Genomic DNA, 15,391 nt, shown 5'->3' with positions numbered 1-15,391 from the left:
ATCTGCATCTATAGGGGGGATATATTCAACACTTGGGAGTTTTCAACCATCATAACTCATAAAGGGCCAATATTGCTTCTTTTTTTTTTTTTGGTCTTTCCAGATGTCTTTTTAATATCCCATCAGATATTTTTGGATGTCTTTCTGGAGGTCTTTTCAGATGTCTTTCTAGGTCTTTTCGTATGTCTTTCCAGATGCTTTTTAATATCTCTTTATATATCTTTCTAGATGTCCTTTTAGATGTCCTTTAGATGTCCTTGTAGATATCTTTGTAATATTGGATCTTCCAAGTGTTGAATCAGCCCTATATAAAGCCCCCTCCCCCTCTCTCACTCCTCCTTCCTCTCTTCTCTCTCAACCACACACCACCCAAACAACCCGGGCCCTTCTGAGGCTGGGTTCTTTTCTTTTTTATGCGAAATTGGTGGCCACACCCGTGAGGAGTGCCGTCACTGGACTGGATGCCAGCGGGACATGGCGAATACCTTGGCGAATGCCATCAAGGCGGCCATGAAGGACGAGTGGAAGCCTCAGGTAGGGACCCTATACAATACATTCCTCTTTGTAGTCGCTTTGCTAATGGATCTTCGATAAAAGCCAAAGGCCAAAGGCCACAAGAAGGCCTGCCGCCAGCACCGTGGTGGTCAGAGAGTCCGAGGTATGTCTTATCTTCCACTTTGAATCTTTATACAAGTCCAGAGTTGGATTCCTTGGAATACGTGGTTTGCTCTACAATCTGCGTTGAAACAAGCTGAATCAGTGGATGGTATCAGGAGCCATAGAGAGAGACATGTACTAACAATACATATATAGAAAGGGCCTGGCACCCCGCCTCGATTGCCCCCTCCTGCTCGTACCTCCCCTCCTCCTCGCACCTCCTGGCACAGTCACAAGGGCGCAGGCTCGCGCTGCAACCCCGGGAAGCTATCCTCAGGCCGACGAGCCGGAAGAGGAGATAGTTATGTCTGGCGTGAGGCCGGACACATAGGATATCCTAGAAGAGGAACTCCGTTACCCCGATTTGCCTCTCACGCCCTCTCCTCGCGCCTCCTCTGCCCCTCCCGCCAACTCTCCTCCTCCATCCCCTCCCTCTGCGGAGGCCGCTGGCCCCGTCACTTCTTCCTCCCTGCCCGGTACGTGAAACTTTTCGATCTATGAAACCTCCCTTTCGATATACCTCTGGGCATTATGCAAAGAATATACGCTAACTTGCAAACAATTATAGTGAACACCAACGACACTGCTGAGGGTAGCCCTGGTGTGGGATCTGATCTGCTTTCGAAAGATTAGGACAGGTCTCTCAGTCCGAGGCAGAGCTGCTTGTCAAGTGCCTGGAGCAATTCCGGTACAGCAAAGCCTGCAAGGACTTCGAAGGGAAGCTCCTGGTTGAGGACAAACCGGGTCAGAGGTCCAGGGCCCGAAGAGCATGAGGATGAGACCATGCAGGAGGAGTAGATTGCCGGGCGATTTGTTTCTTTTTTTTAAAAAAAAATCCTTATTAAGATCGAATAATGAACCTGTATGTCCTTTCACTTCCGTAAAATAAAAGAAAAATTAGAAAATGGAAAGAAGAATTCTTCTTATCTTGTATAGGAAACCAAAATCAAGTGTACCTCCAGGGCTATCTACATGTACATTAATTAGTAAAAAGGACTTCCTACTTCTTAAGGTTGCTAAGCTATCAATCTTTATATCGAGTCCCTCCTTTTTAAGGGTTAAACTAGTTGAATTGTTCAGGTGTAAGTGTCTATAGTATATCGTCTATATATCCATATAATCGAGCATTCAGGTCTAATACTATAAATACTATACATTAAGTGATATAAACTTGTAGTAATGGAATAAAGACTCTATATAAAATATCTTATAATCTGTTTCTACTAGAAGAGATACAAATACATTAAATGCATCTCTTCCTCACTTTCACTTCTCGAAAATGAATTCGCTCTAGTATCAAATGCTCCAAATCCCCTAAAAGATACTGTAAAATGAGATTCCTAACTCCTTTGATAGCCTGGGAGAAGTGTTGCCTACATATACGTAGGTAAATAGATAGACCTACCTAGGCAGCCTTGCCTCTCACAGAACAAGACCATTCTCTCTCTCTCTCTTTCCTCTCCCTCCTGTGTCTTCCTCTATCTTTCTCCTTTCTTCTCTCTCTCTCTCTCTCTCTCTCTCTCTCTCACGCACCCAAGATCAAAACATCCCCGGACCATTTTGAGGCCGGATTCTTTGCGTTCTCGTCCTTTGTTTGTTTTTAAAAGAACAATCACCATGCCCGACAAGGGCAAGAAAAGAGCAGCAGTAAGTGAGGCCGAGTTACCAGGTTCTTGTCGCGTTGAATCGCGTCGAAGCGTCTGAACCCATCAACATCTACCCATCCCCTGATGCTGTCATCCACATCCACACCATTAAAGGAAACAATATCGACATAGACTAACTGATAAATAGGAATGGTGTACCTTCTGTGAAATGGGTGGCCACACCTGTGAGGAGTGCCGCCGCTGGGCTGGATGCCAGCGGGATATGGCCAATACCATCAAGGCGGCCATAAAGGACGAGTGGAAGCCGCAGGTAAGGACCCTATACAATACATTCCTCTTTGGAGTCGCTTTGCTGATGGATCTTCGATAAAAGCCAAAGGCCAAAGGCCATAAGAAGGCCCGCCGCCACCACCGCGGGGGCCAGAAGGTCAAAGGTATGTCTTGTCTTCTACTTTGAATCTTTATACAAGTCCACCTAAAGTTAGGTTCCTTGGAATACGTGGTTTGCTCTACAATCTGCGTTGAAACAAGCTGAATCAGTGGATGGTATCAGGAGCCATAGAGAGAGACATGTACTAACAATACATATATAGAAAGGACCAGCGCCCCGCCTCGATTGCCCCCTCCTGCTCGCACCTCCCCTGCTCCTCGCACCTCCCCTCCCCCTCCTGCCAACCCCCCCTCCTCCATCTGCTCCCTCTGCGGAGGTCGCTGGCCCCGCCACTTCTTCCTCCCTGCCCGGTAAGTGAACCTTTTCGATCTATGAAACCTGCCCTTTCTATATACCCCCGAGCATCATCTTTTATGGTTCGGCATGTGATTGTAGCCTATGGGCTCAGCCTTTCGGTTCAGCCTATGCCTTACTTAGATGATCTGCCAATTCAACATGTTTGAATCGTGCATTTATAGCTCAAACCCACCTCCAACATCTATAGGGCTTGCTCTAGGCACCATGCAAACCTTGGAAGGATGTACGCTAACTTGTAAAATATAGTGGACACCAACACCACTGCTCAGGGTAGCCCTGGTGTGGAACCTGGCCTGCTTTCGAGACTAGTGCAGGTCTCTCAGTCCGAAGCAGAGCTTCTCGTCCGCGTCCTGGAGAAAATCAGGAAGGAGGGGAGCGTCTGTGAGGACTTCGTAGAGAATCCACTGGTTGACGAACCAGGTCAGGAGTCCACCCAGGGCCCCTGTGAAGAACCCGAAGATGATGGCAAGCGGGAGTAGATTGCCCGGGCTATGGGGTTCTTTTTTTATTTTATTTTTTTCTTATTACGATCAGCCGCTTAATTGCACACTGTATGATGTCCCTTCATTTCCCACATAAAATGTAAATTTTGGAAAGTCATTTTGTAGGAGCTGTGCGTGAGTTTATAGCTGGTTTTCCAAGTAGATAAATTATGGGCATCTCAAACATCTCAAAAGACATGTCAAAAGACTACCGGAAAACACATCTACAAAGACATTGAAAAGACATCTCAACCATCATGACTCATAAAGGGATGCTACCTAGGTAAAACCATCTTGACTTTTGTACAAATCATGAAATCATGTTCGAGATAGCATATATCCGTGTGGATGTGTCCTCACTTGCCACCGCCAATTCGAACTGATCCCGAGTATCCGCCTCTGCAGCCAGCACTGGTCGCCATGATAACTGAGTAATTGTCTTTGAGGGTGAGGCCACTTTGTCAATGGTCACTATGTGCTGTGCTTCGAGGGTGTCAGCAGCAATCCGGTGGATAGAGATGACACCGTTGTCCTCGCCGACAGCAATAACATATGTGCCTTTGTAGGTTGCGGGCAAGAAAGCAATTGCTGAGACCGCCGATGTCAAGGCCACTGTCGTTTTGCAGACGAAAGTCTCTTCGGACTTTTGCCAGATCTTCACAGATTTGTCACGTCCTGCCGTGGCAAAGACATAGTCTGTTGTAGCTGGGGACCAGGCTGCACCTAGAATCATTCGAGAGTGACCCTTGGGGTTTAAGCTGAGGTTTGTAAAGGTAGTTGGGTCTGCATCGCTCCGCTGGAAGACCGCCCATTGGCGATCTCGTCCAACACTGAGAAGATAGCGATCGTCACTCGAGAACGAAAGGTCCGTGATGGTCAACGAGTGCGCGGTGAGAGAAGGTTTGATCTCATGCCAGTCCGACGTATCATAGAGGCGAATTACCGCATGGTCGATCGAGCTGGCCTTGCAGGCTGTAGCAATGAGCTTACGGTCATGGCTCACTGCCACTGCTGAGATCTCATAGCCATGGCCATACAGCTTCTCATGCTCCGGCCACAATGTGTAACGAGACAACTGATCCTCTAGTGGCGGATTGTTGGTATCCAGCAAGGCAGAAGCGGTTGCCACTCCAGTTGGGGCTTTTTGCTCGTCCTCTTCCACTGGCGCCTCATCTCCAAGTGCCTTATTCGAGAGACCCAGCACCGGGATTTCCGCAGTGTCTGGAAGATCCTCATCATTCGATTGTTTGAACCCAGTCAGTCTCTCGAGCAGCTGGGCAATTTGCTTGGGCTCATTGAACACACGCAGAAGTTTCTCTTCTGCGCCAGACACAAACTGTGAGGGACCCAGTGTGTCAACACAGTTCAAATCGTACCCGTGGATCTGAGGGCGAGAAAACTCATGCCATGAACCTGTATTTCCCCTCACCCACTTTGCATGGAGCCGGGTAGTTTGGTCTGAACTGGTTGAAAGCAGGTAGCCTCCAGTGGGCTCCCATTGCACACCGTTCGCTGAGCGTACATGGCCCGAAATACCGAACCTTTGTACCCAAAGATCCGAATCGGAATCATGTCGCCAGACTCTCCAACTACCTGTCCGGCCAAGACTCACCACCTGCTTTCCGTCCGGTGACCAGAGCCCGATCCAGAAGCCACCTGCGCTACCAGTCGCCGTGGTAGATCCTTTTTGGACACTGATTTCTCCCATTCTCTCTGTGGACATCCAAACGCCTGATGCTTGGTCTTGCTCCCAAATTGTGATCGTGTTATCAGCGGATGCCGAGAGAAGCTGCTGCCGCTTCGAATCAGGATTCCATGCAATAGTATAGATCCAATCTTCATGTCCGAAGAGAAGAGCTTCAAAAGTAATGGAGTATTTCGACCCTGCAGCCTCGAATTCATGGGCTTTGTTCGATAGCGTGGGTTCCATTCCTCCAAGCAGAGGATCCGTATCATCTATCGGAGCAGGGGCACTTGCTTCGCCCCGACGTAGTCGCCAAAGACGGATGTATCTGTCTTGACTTGCAGACGCTAACAGGATATCACCGTTGCTCTGCTTGTCCTGGGTGAACGAAAGAGCCTTGACCCAGGCTTCGTGTCCCGCAAGTACAGCCCGGCGTTTGAACTCTGGCTTGCCGATGGAGGTTTCCGAGACGTAGATCTGGACCTTGGTCGTCGTACCTGCAACGGCCAATACCAATGGCTTATCCGAGTCCCCTTCAAGCCCCTGCAATGACAGAGATAGCGGGAAGAATCGTGGTGCCATTGTGATCGTTTCAAGTAGCTCGCACTTCAATCCGTGCTGTGCGTTTATTCTCCAGGTCCGAACCGTCCCATCAGCCGCTCCAGATGCGATGACGGCCGTTCCGTCGGCGACGGCAATCGCATTCACCGAGCCCGTGTGGCCCTCGAGGGTAGAAGCAAGGGTATAGTTGTAGGAATTGGCATTGTCCTTTTGCCATAGCCGTATTGTGCGGTCGACGGAGCCGGTGACGATAAACCTCGTTCCTGAGGCGGGGCATGTATAAAATCGAACGGCGCTGACTTTATCGGTATGACCAACAAGCAGGGCATAGATACCGCGAGCAGTTTTGTCCTTGACTAAGTGTCAGCTTGACCTTGTTATCAATGCGCAGTCGTTCTCAATGAACCTACTAGAGGATCCCATAAGGCGACATTGTTGTCCGCACCGAAGGCGAGCACGCCTGTCTGCACATCCCAATCCGCAGCACCAGGGTGCCGGTTTCCCCCCACGCTAATGTAGTCTGTTTCGACGGCAACCATGGAGTATTATGAGGGCTTGTGAACCCTTTTGTCTGTCTGTGTTGCTGTACTGGGAATTGGAGAAAAGCCGCAAAGAAATTGCGGGAAGATTGGAGCTTATCGATAAGAAGTTCTGTCTCCGCCTAGCCCCTCCATCTTCAACAGACTCGACTTGTGAACTATTTCCATTCGTTGCCAATAAGAGAGATAACTGCTATATGCTTTGTATTTCCCTTTGTCTGCAACGCCATGGCTGATACTTCAAATGTGGCCCAGGGAGAATTCCCCGTCCCTATCACCGTCGAGTTTACGTACGTCAAATCTCTCCTTCAACTTGGTCAACCTCTGCTGATAATTGATCTCCATAGTGGCGGTTTGGAATTGCTATTCGGGAATGAGCGCAAGCATAAGGTTGTTTTACCTGCTCGTTTAGAGGACGGCAGCAGGCCAAACATCTCATACCTCCTTAAATACCTTGTCGACAACCTCATGAAGGATCAGAGAATAGACATGTTCATCATGGAGGACAATGTGTACGTCAACCTAACTTTGGGGTTTTTATTCAATATTAATGATCTCTATAGACGACCAGGCATTCTCGTCCTCATCAATGATGCCGATTGGGAACTCGAAGGCGAAGAGACATATGAACTTCAACAAGGAGATAACATCGTTTTTGTCTCAACTTTACATGGCGGTTAAACACGATGGATTGTATTGATGCTATCAACGCAACTAAGACAAAAAAGGGACTTGATTCGAAGTGTGGCTGGAAGAATGCGAGAGCAACATATGGGTGGTCTTGCCGGGCGAAGTGAATTTAGTGTGGACTTTTACCTAGACCACATCTTCAACATGCTGTTGTGAGATCCGTTCCCGCTCACGCGGTGTTCGGATTCCACTGGGCGTTCGATGACCACTCTGTGGAGTTGCTTGACCTTCCGGGCTACCAAGCCCTTGCGCTGGTGATACCACCCCGCTTGGAGGCACTGGGATCTTCAAGTCCTCTGGAGAGGCCGGAATAATCTCTTCGGGGAGGTCGGGGATATGGATCCGCTGTGCCTCGTTCTGGTAGCTCTCGGGAACGATCTGGAATAGTGTTAATCAACCATAGATATTAATCCAACGCAAAGTCCAATTTACCTCAATGATTTCATCGCGAGGGAACTCAAGGAACGGAATGTCTGCGGCGTTGCAGGCCATGAGATAGCCATACAAAACCCTCAAAACACTTTCGTGTGCAATGATGAGTAAATCGGTTTGCTCCCTCTCCAATTCAAGGATAATTGGCTCGAGACGAACAGCCAAGTCATGGTATGACTAGTTGCAAAAGGTGAGCAAATACACATTTTGAGAGTTCGGGACAAAGCTTACCTCTGCCCGGGGATAACGGTGATGATAGGGATCAAGTTCGTGCTTAGCGACCTCGTCACCAAACTCTTCTCGGATGCGATCCTCAGACATCTGCTCACAAACACCAGGGTGCAGTTGGCTCAATTGAGACCTCTGCCGGATTTTATATCCGTTTTCATGGAAGTATTTCGCGGTTTCCACTGTCCTGCGCCGTGTGGAAGTCCAAACTTTCAAGGGTCTTGATTCGTAGCCAGTCTCTCCTCGCTCAATCATTGCTTGCTTTTCTTCTTCCCGGTGAGCTAGTAGACGTGCCGTCATCTTCTTGGCGTAGTCTTCTCCCTGTTCTGACAATGAAGCATCGGCTTTGTATGAATCTGCGTCTAGCGAAACACCAGCCTAGATAAAATGTTAGGCTTTGCATTGTAGCAATGTGGACAGGAGATGACCTACCCGGGCAAAGTATGTGCGTCTCGATTTGATGTGGAGATTCAGAAGATAGAAGACTATACGGTTAGAAAGGTAACCAAAGCTTCGATTGTTAACAATCAACCTCTCGCCAGCGTTGATCATCTGTTTTTGGTGAGTAATGGCAATAGGACAAAGGTTGTTGCTCGTACCTTGATATAGTTCAAGTCCTTTTCCTCCATGGTCTGGAATTGGGGGATGCGTGAATAGATACGGTTCAAGTAATGTTTCACGGCATCTTCTGATTTCCATGAGACATACTAGCCATGATTGTCAGAATTTACATTCAATGCGAAGATATGCGTGAGACTCACATCAGGGGAGGATATCTTGACTCTGCGAACATTCTCTTCAATGATTCGTTCGTCGTCACACCAAGACTCAATGAACAGGGTCTGATAAAAAGAAATATCATTAATCAATCTATTATCGACCATTGAAACGATCAATTCTGACTGACCTCGATATCGTGCTTTGCAAACTCCTTAGCCAGCGAGCGCCGTCCTGAGGCTAGCGGGTTGACGGCATCATATATCGCTATTTGACCATTTTCATGATTCAAAAAGTGATAGATATCTTCTCGACATTTTCTCACAATCTTTTGACGTAGAAGAACGGACTTGGCAGTCGCTAAACAGAAATGTCAATATGGTCGTTCAGGTAGATCGGGATACCATGCCTACCATTGACGTAGAAATAATCATCTGGCATGTCCTCGCCAAATGGGATTGTGGCACGACGATAGTCGCCCAGGTGGAAGATTCTTGTTTTGACACCGAGCCTATCAATATATTAGCATATCTCTATAAATGCCCAAATCACAGGAGTAAAGCATACCATCGCAGGTATCGTGCCAAAGCTACTGAGATATGTCTGTCATGGATTTGAAATCAGTTCACTGAGCAATACTAATCTCATCGTAGAGAGTGTATCATACGTTTTGCCTCTGGCAGGCAAGCCGACGGTGATAATCACAATGCGGCCCGAATGGAAGAGTCGGCCAGACTCAGTGCTGTACAGCTGGGCCGGGGCCAAATCGGCCTTTTCCGGCAGGTCATGAATTGCATCGACAAAGATTGAGGATTTGCGACGGAATCGTGGGGAGTTGGCCACAATCTCAGCGGTGCTATATGATGTCAGTTCAGATCCATCTTCAGCCTCTCAAGACTAGACAGGGTACATGGCTGGTTCTTTTTCCCTTTCGCAAGCGCTGTCAAGCAGAAAGCATAAAAAACATATCATTTGAACTTTCAGGGGAGAAGACATGAGATTGTGAAGCGGAAAAGGCAAGCTTACAGTAATGTGTCCATGGTGGGATGCCGAGGTGACGCAACCTCGAGATATCACAAATATCAGTATTGAGCGTGACAGAATTATCAATGAATAGTCCTGAGATAGATCAGAGATATTTCGAGTTCGCCTCAACCCGATGGTAAGTCTGTGAAGCAAGGAAGCAAGGAAACAACAAGGAAGGGTACCTGAGAGGCGGTATAGGTGATCAATCAGGACCCAGATAACCATCAGGTGCAGATCATCGGTATTTGTTGCCTGACTTTTCAGGCAACAACATGCAAAACTGTCCAAACAAAAACTCATACAAGCACAATTTAATACCAGATGGAATATAAGGAAAGAGGCCCTTCAAATATCAATTAATATCAGGTTAGATCTGCCCAGTCCCCCCAATCACTCCCAATATCTCTCCCCGACCTTGCCTTGAACCGGGAAAGTCCGAAAAAGCTTATGTAACATCCCCGGCGAACGACAGCAACCAAAGACGCCGAGGCCGGTGACTAGCATTTTTCACAGCTTGGAAAGTCTTGAATTGCTTCCCCTACACTCCTGAGCGCATCAGACCCAGCCTTTTTACGCTATTTTATCTAAGGTCATCTGAGACGTTTGTTCGTCCCAGATCGTCGGGCTGGTCTCAATCCCTTTTATTCTCAATTCTTTGTGTTTTTCCCCCGAGTCTCAACTGAGACTAACACGCGTGACGACACCTAATATATTCGTCAATTATCAGATTTCAACCAAAATGGCCGATTACCTATCATCCCTCTCCTTTCTCACAGAGAACCCTGCCGCCGTGGCTCTTAACGATGCATACTCCTCGTTCTCCGAGCGAAGGGCCTTGCTCAACCTGCCCAACCCCGGCACTGTCGATAACCTCGCCAGGGAAGTGCAGAAGGATGTTCTCTTGACCAACTTCATGTTCTCCGGTCTCCGGGCGGATCTGACCAAGGTCTTCGGCATGTCCCCTCTGTTCCGTGTGTCGCATGCGTTCTCTATGGGCTCAACCGGCAACCTGCCTCCATATGCTTTCTCCGCCATGTACGGAAGCCCCAGGGTAAGGACAACTATTCCATGCGGTCCATGTGCCGGTCAATGCAATCCTCAGTATCTAATATATCGATCCCCGATAGGTGTTCATGCAAGGTAACTACGGAAGCGACGGTGCGCTCGCCGCCGTCGCCAACTACCGCTGGAACCAGGCCCTTGTCACCAAGACCAATGCTCAGATCATGAACGGTGGTACCCAGGGCTTGGTCCAGATCGATAACGACTACACTGGCCGTGACTTCTCCGCATCCCTCAAGGCCTTCAACCCCTCTTGCCTCGAGGGTGGTCTCACCGGTATCTTCGTCGGCAGCTACCTGCAGTCCATCACCCCCAGTCTCGCTCTTGGTTTCGAAGCTATCTGGCAACGCCAGGGTATCACCGCTCGCCCCGAGACTGCTCTGTCCTACTCCGCCAAGTATAAGGGTGATGACTGGATTGGTACCGCTCAGCTGCAGGCCCAGGGCACTTTCAACGCCACTTACTGGCGCAAGCTGTCCGAGCGTGTTGAGGCTGGTGTTGACATGAACCTCCAACTCCAGCCCTCTCCCGCTACTCTTATGATGGGTGGCCCTGCTCGTGACGGTACCACTGCCATTGGTGCCAAGTACGACTTCCGTGCCTCTTCGTTCCGCGCCCAGGTTGACAGCACCGGCAAGGTCAGCTGCCTCCTCGAGAAGCGCATTGCCATGCCCATCTCTCTCTCCTTCGCTGGTGAGATTGACCAGTCCAAGGTAAGCGATATCCGTCTTTCTTTCTGATCGCAACCTCAATGCTAATTTCTTTTTCTTTCTTTTTTTTTTCAAGCAAACGGCTAAGCTCGGTCTTGCCGTCTCCCTTGAGCTTGCTGGCGAGGATGTCATGGAGCAGCAGGACAAGATTGATCCCGCCAGCATGATTCCTCCTCCCTTCTAAAGCTCTCCTCTTGCCACGCTCGAGATAATAACCCTTTCGCCCCCCCATGTTTTAGTAGTTCTTCACTCTCCATGTCTGGAATGACATATGTTGTCTCTCTTCCTCGGTATATCCTTTTGAATTTGGGTTGCCGGTGCAGGTGGCCAGTCGTTTGGCGCCATGGAGATTCCAACTTATTTTTTTGTATAGATTCACACTCCGGTTCTTTGGTTTTCTTTCCCATTACCACCTGATGCTGCATCTCTGTTTGGCTTGTGGTATGATATCTTGTGTCTCCTTGCTATCTTTCCAGTTCATTTCCTTGCATGGCCATGTTTTGGGTCTATGGGATTGCCAGGTCTGGGATGCATGGCTGCGCCTGCAGATAGCTCTGGTTATGTTTTTCGCATCATAGACGGGCCAATGTAAAACATGTTTTGATTAGGTTGATCCAGGTGTAATGATTTCACTGTAATCTGTCGTTCTAACTATTTTCTATCAAAGGCTCTGCCAGTGAATGTCCACAGGTACAGTCAGGTCTTTGTCCAGTGGATATGAATGTATGTGTTGACATTGTCATAAAGAATCTGGTCATTAGACATACACATAGATTTTTTTTTTTAGTATTGAATTATAATTCTTTATTAAAATATATCATAAAGACAACTGCTATGTCCTACGTGTATCTAAAATGAAGCCCTGGAGATATCAAAGGCCTTGCCACAAAGCGGAGAGGAAGACCCGGATAATGCCCGTGCATACCCAAAGCGGTGACCGGGACGAACATCTGCCAAGAACAAATCAGATCAACACATTTGGCTCCACTAGACGTGGACACTAGAGCAACTCATTCAATTGGTAGAGGACTCCGGAGTGCAGACAGTGGTCTTATGCATCTCCCAGAATGGAACCGTTTCTGCTTCATTCTCCACTCAATTCTGGGACTAGGTTTCTCGGTAAAGTGGGTTCGTTTATTTGTTGGGTCTCCCATGTTTTGGTCTCGAAAATGATACGGGTTATTGTGGAGTGTAATAGAAAACGAAGTACTCCATACGGAGTACATAGGAGTACATAGTACTCCGTACAATGCTATATATTAGTGGCATACAACATAGTAGAAAGTGCTATGGTAATTTCTCAATATGGCATGTGGGATTCTCAGCCACTTACTCCATATCCCAGCCTAAATACCTAAACCTTGGAATCCGTTTGAACTTGGGCCATAGTTCCCTTGAGTGTGGCTGGGTCTGGATGCTGCCTCGCGATTGGAAGTCCCATAGTCGGCGTTCGGACGTTCATTATCAGACTCCAGTGACATCATAATCCCCGTTCAACCCTTTTTTAGGGCTTTCTTTTTTTTTTTGGAAATCTCTTACCGGGCGACCATATAAGCAACTGGCCAGTTATCTTCCAGGGGATGCACCTAGGGATGTATGTCCCGGATAAATGGCTGACCCGGGATGACATTCTAGACGAATCAAAAATGAAGAATGAAAATGAGAAAGGAAATTACAGTTTTAGAGGTCCGAGAGTGTCTGCCCAATTGACAGACTCTTTAGTTTTGGTAATATACCTACAACGTATGGAGTACGGAGTACAAGCTGTTCCATCTTGTTCTCTTGATAATTTCCCTTTGGAAATGAATGTGGGTATGTCCAGGCAAATTCATTCCCCTGTTGAGATTATTGGTAGATTTGGGCAATTTCTGAGAGCCCTTTTTTGCTTCTTTCTACCTGTTCCATGGAGGTCTTGCCCAAGGTTCATTGTGTATCTATTCTGGATGAATTATAGGTTCAATGTAAAATAATGCACCTGTTCCTCAAGCTGACGAGAATAATATAACCATATAATAACCATATAATTCATCAGGGTATGGGATGATTATGGATAGACGTAATGTGTGCTTATACAGATCGGACAGAAGATTTAGATCGTCATGAACATGACAGATCTAGTCATAGCGTGGGAAGACTGGATCCAATAGCCTCTAAGATGATTCGCATATTTAATTCGAATTCCTTGAGTACTCCAATATACAATAACATACTAATATGAGTATGCCAGTTCCAATTTCAAACTAGGAAGAACGTCAAGTGCTATTTTGTATATCTTATCTCTTTATTTTGCTCGCCATTCTGAGATATAGCCCACGTGTCTGACAGAGAAACCATAGAATGGAATGCCGTTCCTTGCTTCCATGCTTTTTACGATCCGTACATGCCGATGGTGCATTATTGGGACATTCCGCCGGTTTCCTCCCGTGCATATGCATCGACATTTTAAACACCATACCAGTGTCCGGGAGGTGTTGCTTTTGCCAGGAACACGTCCGGCTGCTTATCCACTGTGAAACGATAGTGCTACCGGTATGTGCATTGTGCAATTTGATACATTGTTGAGGATGTATATTGTGGATATGAACATCCAGGGCTTTACTGTATGTGGGTTCCAAGCTGTGTCTGGTATGAAAATATGGAATGAATATGGAATTGAATCCCTCCATAAAAGACAAGCCGTTCGATCTATCCAAGGCTAATATGGCCGTTGTAGTCAGCAAATACCTAGGGCACCTAGGTACCTACCTGGGGGGTATTGTTTGCCGAGACCCGATGGGCACTTCGGAATCCCGAGTGTACATCTGTAGTCATGGTTGTACCGGTGCATGGTTCTGGATATGACATGGATTCCTCTTTTTTTTCCTTTCCTCTCTCTTTCAAGTTGGCCTCAGATCCCTGCTGAGGGGGCGTCATTTTTCCCTGTTAAGATTTAGTTAAGTCGCATGACTTGAACCGAATTGTGGCGATTCCGATCCCCAATGGTCACCTGCTCTAGGTCTGGTGACGTCGATGAGGGGAAGCTCATAGTTTAGATCTAGACATAGAGATATCTGGGCATTTCTAGGGATTTCTAGATCTTTTTAGATATAGATATAACTATTGTAGAGCGATATATACAAATTCGATATATCTTTTTCCAAAGTGCTAGACAGAAATGCTAAATAAACAGTCGATAAACGATAAATGTTCAAAATGTTCAACGCAATTCCTGAAATACCATGTAAATACCATACCAATACAACAGTACATGGTAAATGCAAGTAGCCTTGTAGCTCCTCAACGTTAACCTTTTGAGCCAGGTGCATCCCTACAGAGCAGGGGCCAAGTTCAGTCCCATTTTAGTACCTGAGTGCCAGGAACATTCCTAAACCCCTTCAGACGGGTTCCTTTTCCACCTGAATCTATCTCTATCTTTTTCTTTTTCTTTTTTTCTTTTTTCTTTCTTTTGATATTTTATTGGTTTCTGATACATCTCTCTGTGGATGCCGAGTCGGGGTTCATGTGCCGGTCCAGGTCTCTGGGTACAACTGCATGGACGGGGACTCTGGGTGGAATCCTAATGATTGTCCCGGGCTGGGCGTCGGCTGAGATAGCTTCGACTCACATGCCAAGGGACCCCTGCACCAGCACACTTTGATAGCAATCGAGATCCTCGAAAGAATGGAAGTGGCCCCTTTCAATTCCGATGGATTATCCGGGCCGAATAGCTTTCTGTATACTCCGTAGTATGTACTCCGTATATGGCTTTCCAACCGCTCGGTCTGGTTCCCAATTACCGGTGTGTTATTTTGTTTTTCTTTTTCTTCGGAATGCCCCTGGAGCTAGAGAAAGTCAGCAGATAGAAAAGCCAAATGATAACTAGCTAGAGAACTAGTTAGAGTATACTATTAGATATTATTAGTATAGGACCTGGGAATAGTAGACCGGGTCCAGCTCCAATTGCAGCTTGGACCATCTCTCGGCCCAAGCTTCTTCTTTTTTTTTCGAGGTCAGCTGGTCTCGTGACAGTGGAAGAAAGATTACAGTACAGGTAATGTCAACCAATGACAGTGGTTCCAGGGAAAATCACCGTTGGGTCACCCGACATCCTGTTTCTTTTACACTATTTTTGGGGATATTATAGGGTGTATAACTATAGAGAGATATAGTTGTACTATATGTATACTATACTATGTATAGCTTTGATTATATTCCCACTACCCCGGAGACTCCGCTTTCTCCAAAGTCTTTTTTTTATTATTATTCAAT

General features: G+C 47.1%; 6 protein-coding genes across 6 annotated transcripts; 4 read left to right on the top strand and 2 right to left on the bottom strand.

The window, feature by feature from the left end:
- Window positions 1-474: 474 nt before the first annotated feature.
- On the top strand, window positions 475-1,290 carry N7519_007670 (uncharacterized protein; the record flags this gene model as incomplete). The annotated part of the gene is made up of 4 exons (XM_057294446.1): window positions 475-534; window positions 598-658; window positions 999-1,133; window positions 1,226-1,290. The coding sequence occupies 4 exons, from the start codon at window positions 475-477 to the stop codon at window positions 1,288-1,290; spliced, it is 321 nt and encodes a 106-aa protein (XP_057149257.1).
- A 984-nt stretch (window positions 1,291-2,274) lies between these two features.
- On the top strand, window positions 2,275-3,491 carry N7519_007669 (uncharacterized protein; the record flags this gene model as incomplete). The annotated part of the gene is made up of 5 exons (XM_057294445.1): window positions 2,275-2,304; window positions 2,452-2,574; window positions 2,638-2,698; window positions 2,862-3,005; window positions 3,259-3,491. The coding sequence occupies 5 exons, from the start codon at window positions 2,275-2,277 to the stop codon at window positions 3,489-3,491; spliced, it is 591 nt and encodes a 196-aa protein (XP_057149256.1).
- A 313-nt stretch (window positions 3,492-3,804) lies between these two features.
- Window positions 3,805-6,278, bottom strand: N7519_007668 (Elongator subunit ELP2; the record flags this gene model as incomplete). The annotated part of the gene is made up of 2 exons (XM_057294444.1): window positions 3,805-6,090; window positions 6,150-6,278. 2 exons carry the CDS (start codon window positions 6,276-6,278, stop codon window positions 3,805-3,807), a joined length of 2,415 nt encoding a protein of 804 aa, XP_057149255.1.
- A 228-nt stretch (window positions 6,279-6,506) lies between these two features.
- N7519_007667 (ubiquitin-related modifier 1) lies at window positions 6,507-6,959 on the top strand (the record flags this gene model as incomplete). Its single annotated transcript, XM_057294443.1, has 3 exons — window positions 6,507-6,568; window positions 6,626-6,790; window positions 6,842-6,959. The coding sequence occupies 3 exons, from the start codon at window positions 6,507-6,509 to the stop codon at window positions 6,957-6,959; spliced, it is 345 nt and encodes a 114-aa protein (XP_057149254.1).
- A 135-nt stretch (window positions 6,960-7,094) lies between these two features.
- Window positions 7,095-9,385, bottom strand: N7519_007666 (bifunctional fructose-2,6-bisphosphate 2-phosphatase/6-phosphofructo-2-kinase; the record flags this gene model as incomplete). The annotated part of the gene is made up of 11 exons (XM_057294442.1): window positions 7,095-7,346; window positions 7,401-7,577; window positions 7,632-8,006; window positions 8,061-8,180; window positions 8,228-8,335; window positions 8,390-8,470; window positions 8,536-8,705; window positions 8,759-8,856; window positions 8,913-8,948; window positions 9,013-9,201; window positions 9,372-9,385. The coding sequence occupies 11 exons, from the start codon at window positions 9,383-9,385 to the stop codon at window positions 7,095-7,097; spliced, it is 1,620 nt and encodes a 539-aa protein (XP_057149253.1).
- Window positions 9,386-10,040: 655 nt separating this feature from the next.
- On the top strand, window positions 10,041-11,327 carry tom40 (TOM complex pore protein TOM40; the record flags this gene model as incomplete). The annotated part of the gene is made up of 3 exons (XM_057294441.1): window positions 10,041-10,422; window positions 10,499-11,146; window positions 11,220-11,327. The coding sequence occupies exons 1-3, from the start codon at window positions 10,111-10,113 to the stop codon at window positions 11,325-11,327; spliced, it is 1,068 nt and encodes a 355-aa protein (XP_057149252.1). The 5' UTR covers window positions 10,041-10,110.
- Window positions 11,328-15,391: the final 4,064 nt, after the last annotated feature.

Source organism: Penicillium mononematosum, assembly GCF_028829835.1.
Source record: "Penicillium mononematosum strain IBT 11891 chromosome Unknown utg000003l:1.0-8172316.0:1.0-8177699.0, whole genome shotgun sequence".
Taxonomy (NCBI): domain Eukaryota; kingdom Fungi; phylum Ascomycota; class Eurotiomycetes; order Eurotiales; family Aspergillaceae; genus Penicillium; species Penicillium mononematosum.
This window is presented reverse-complemented; position numbering and strand designations above follow the sequence as displayed.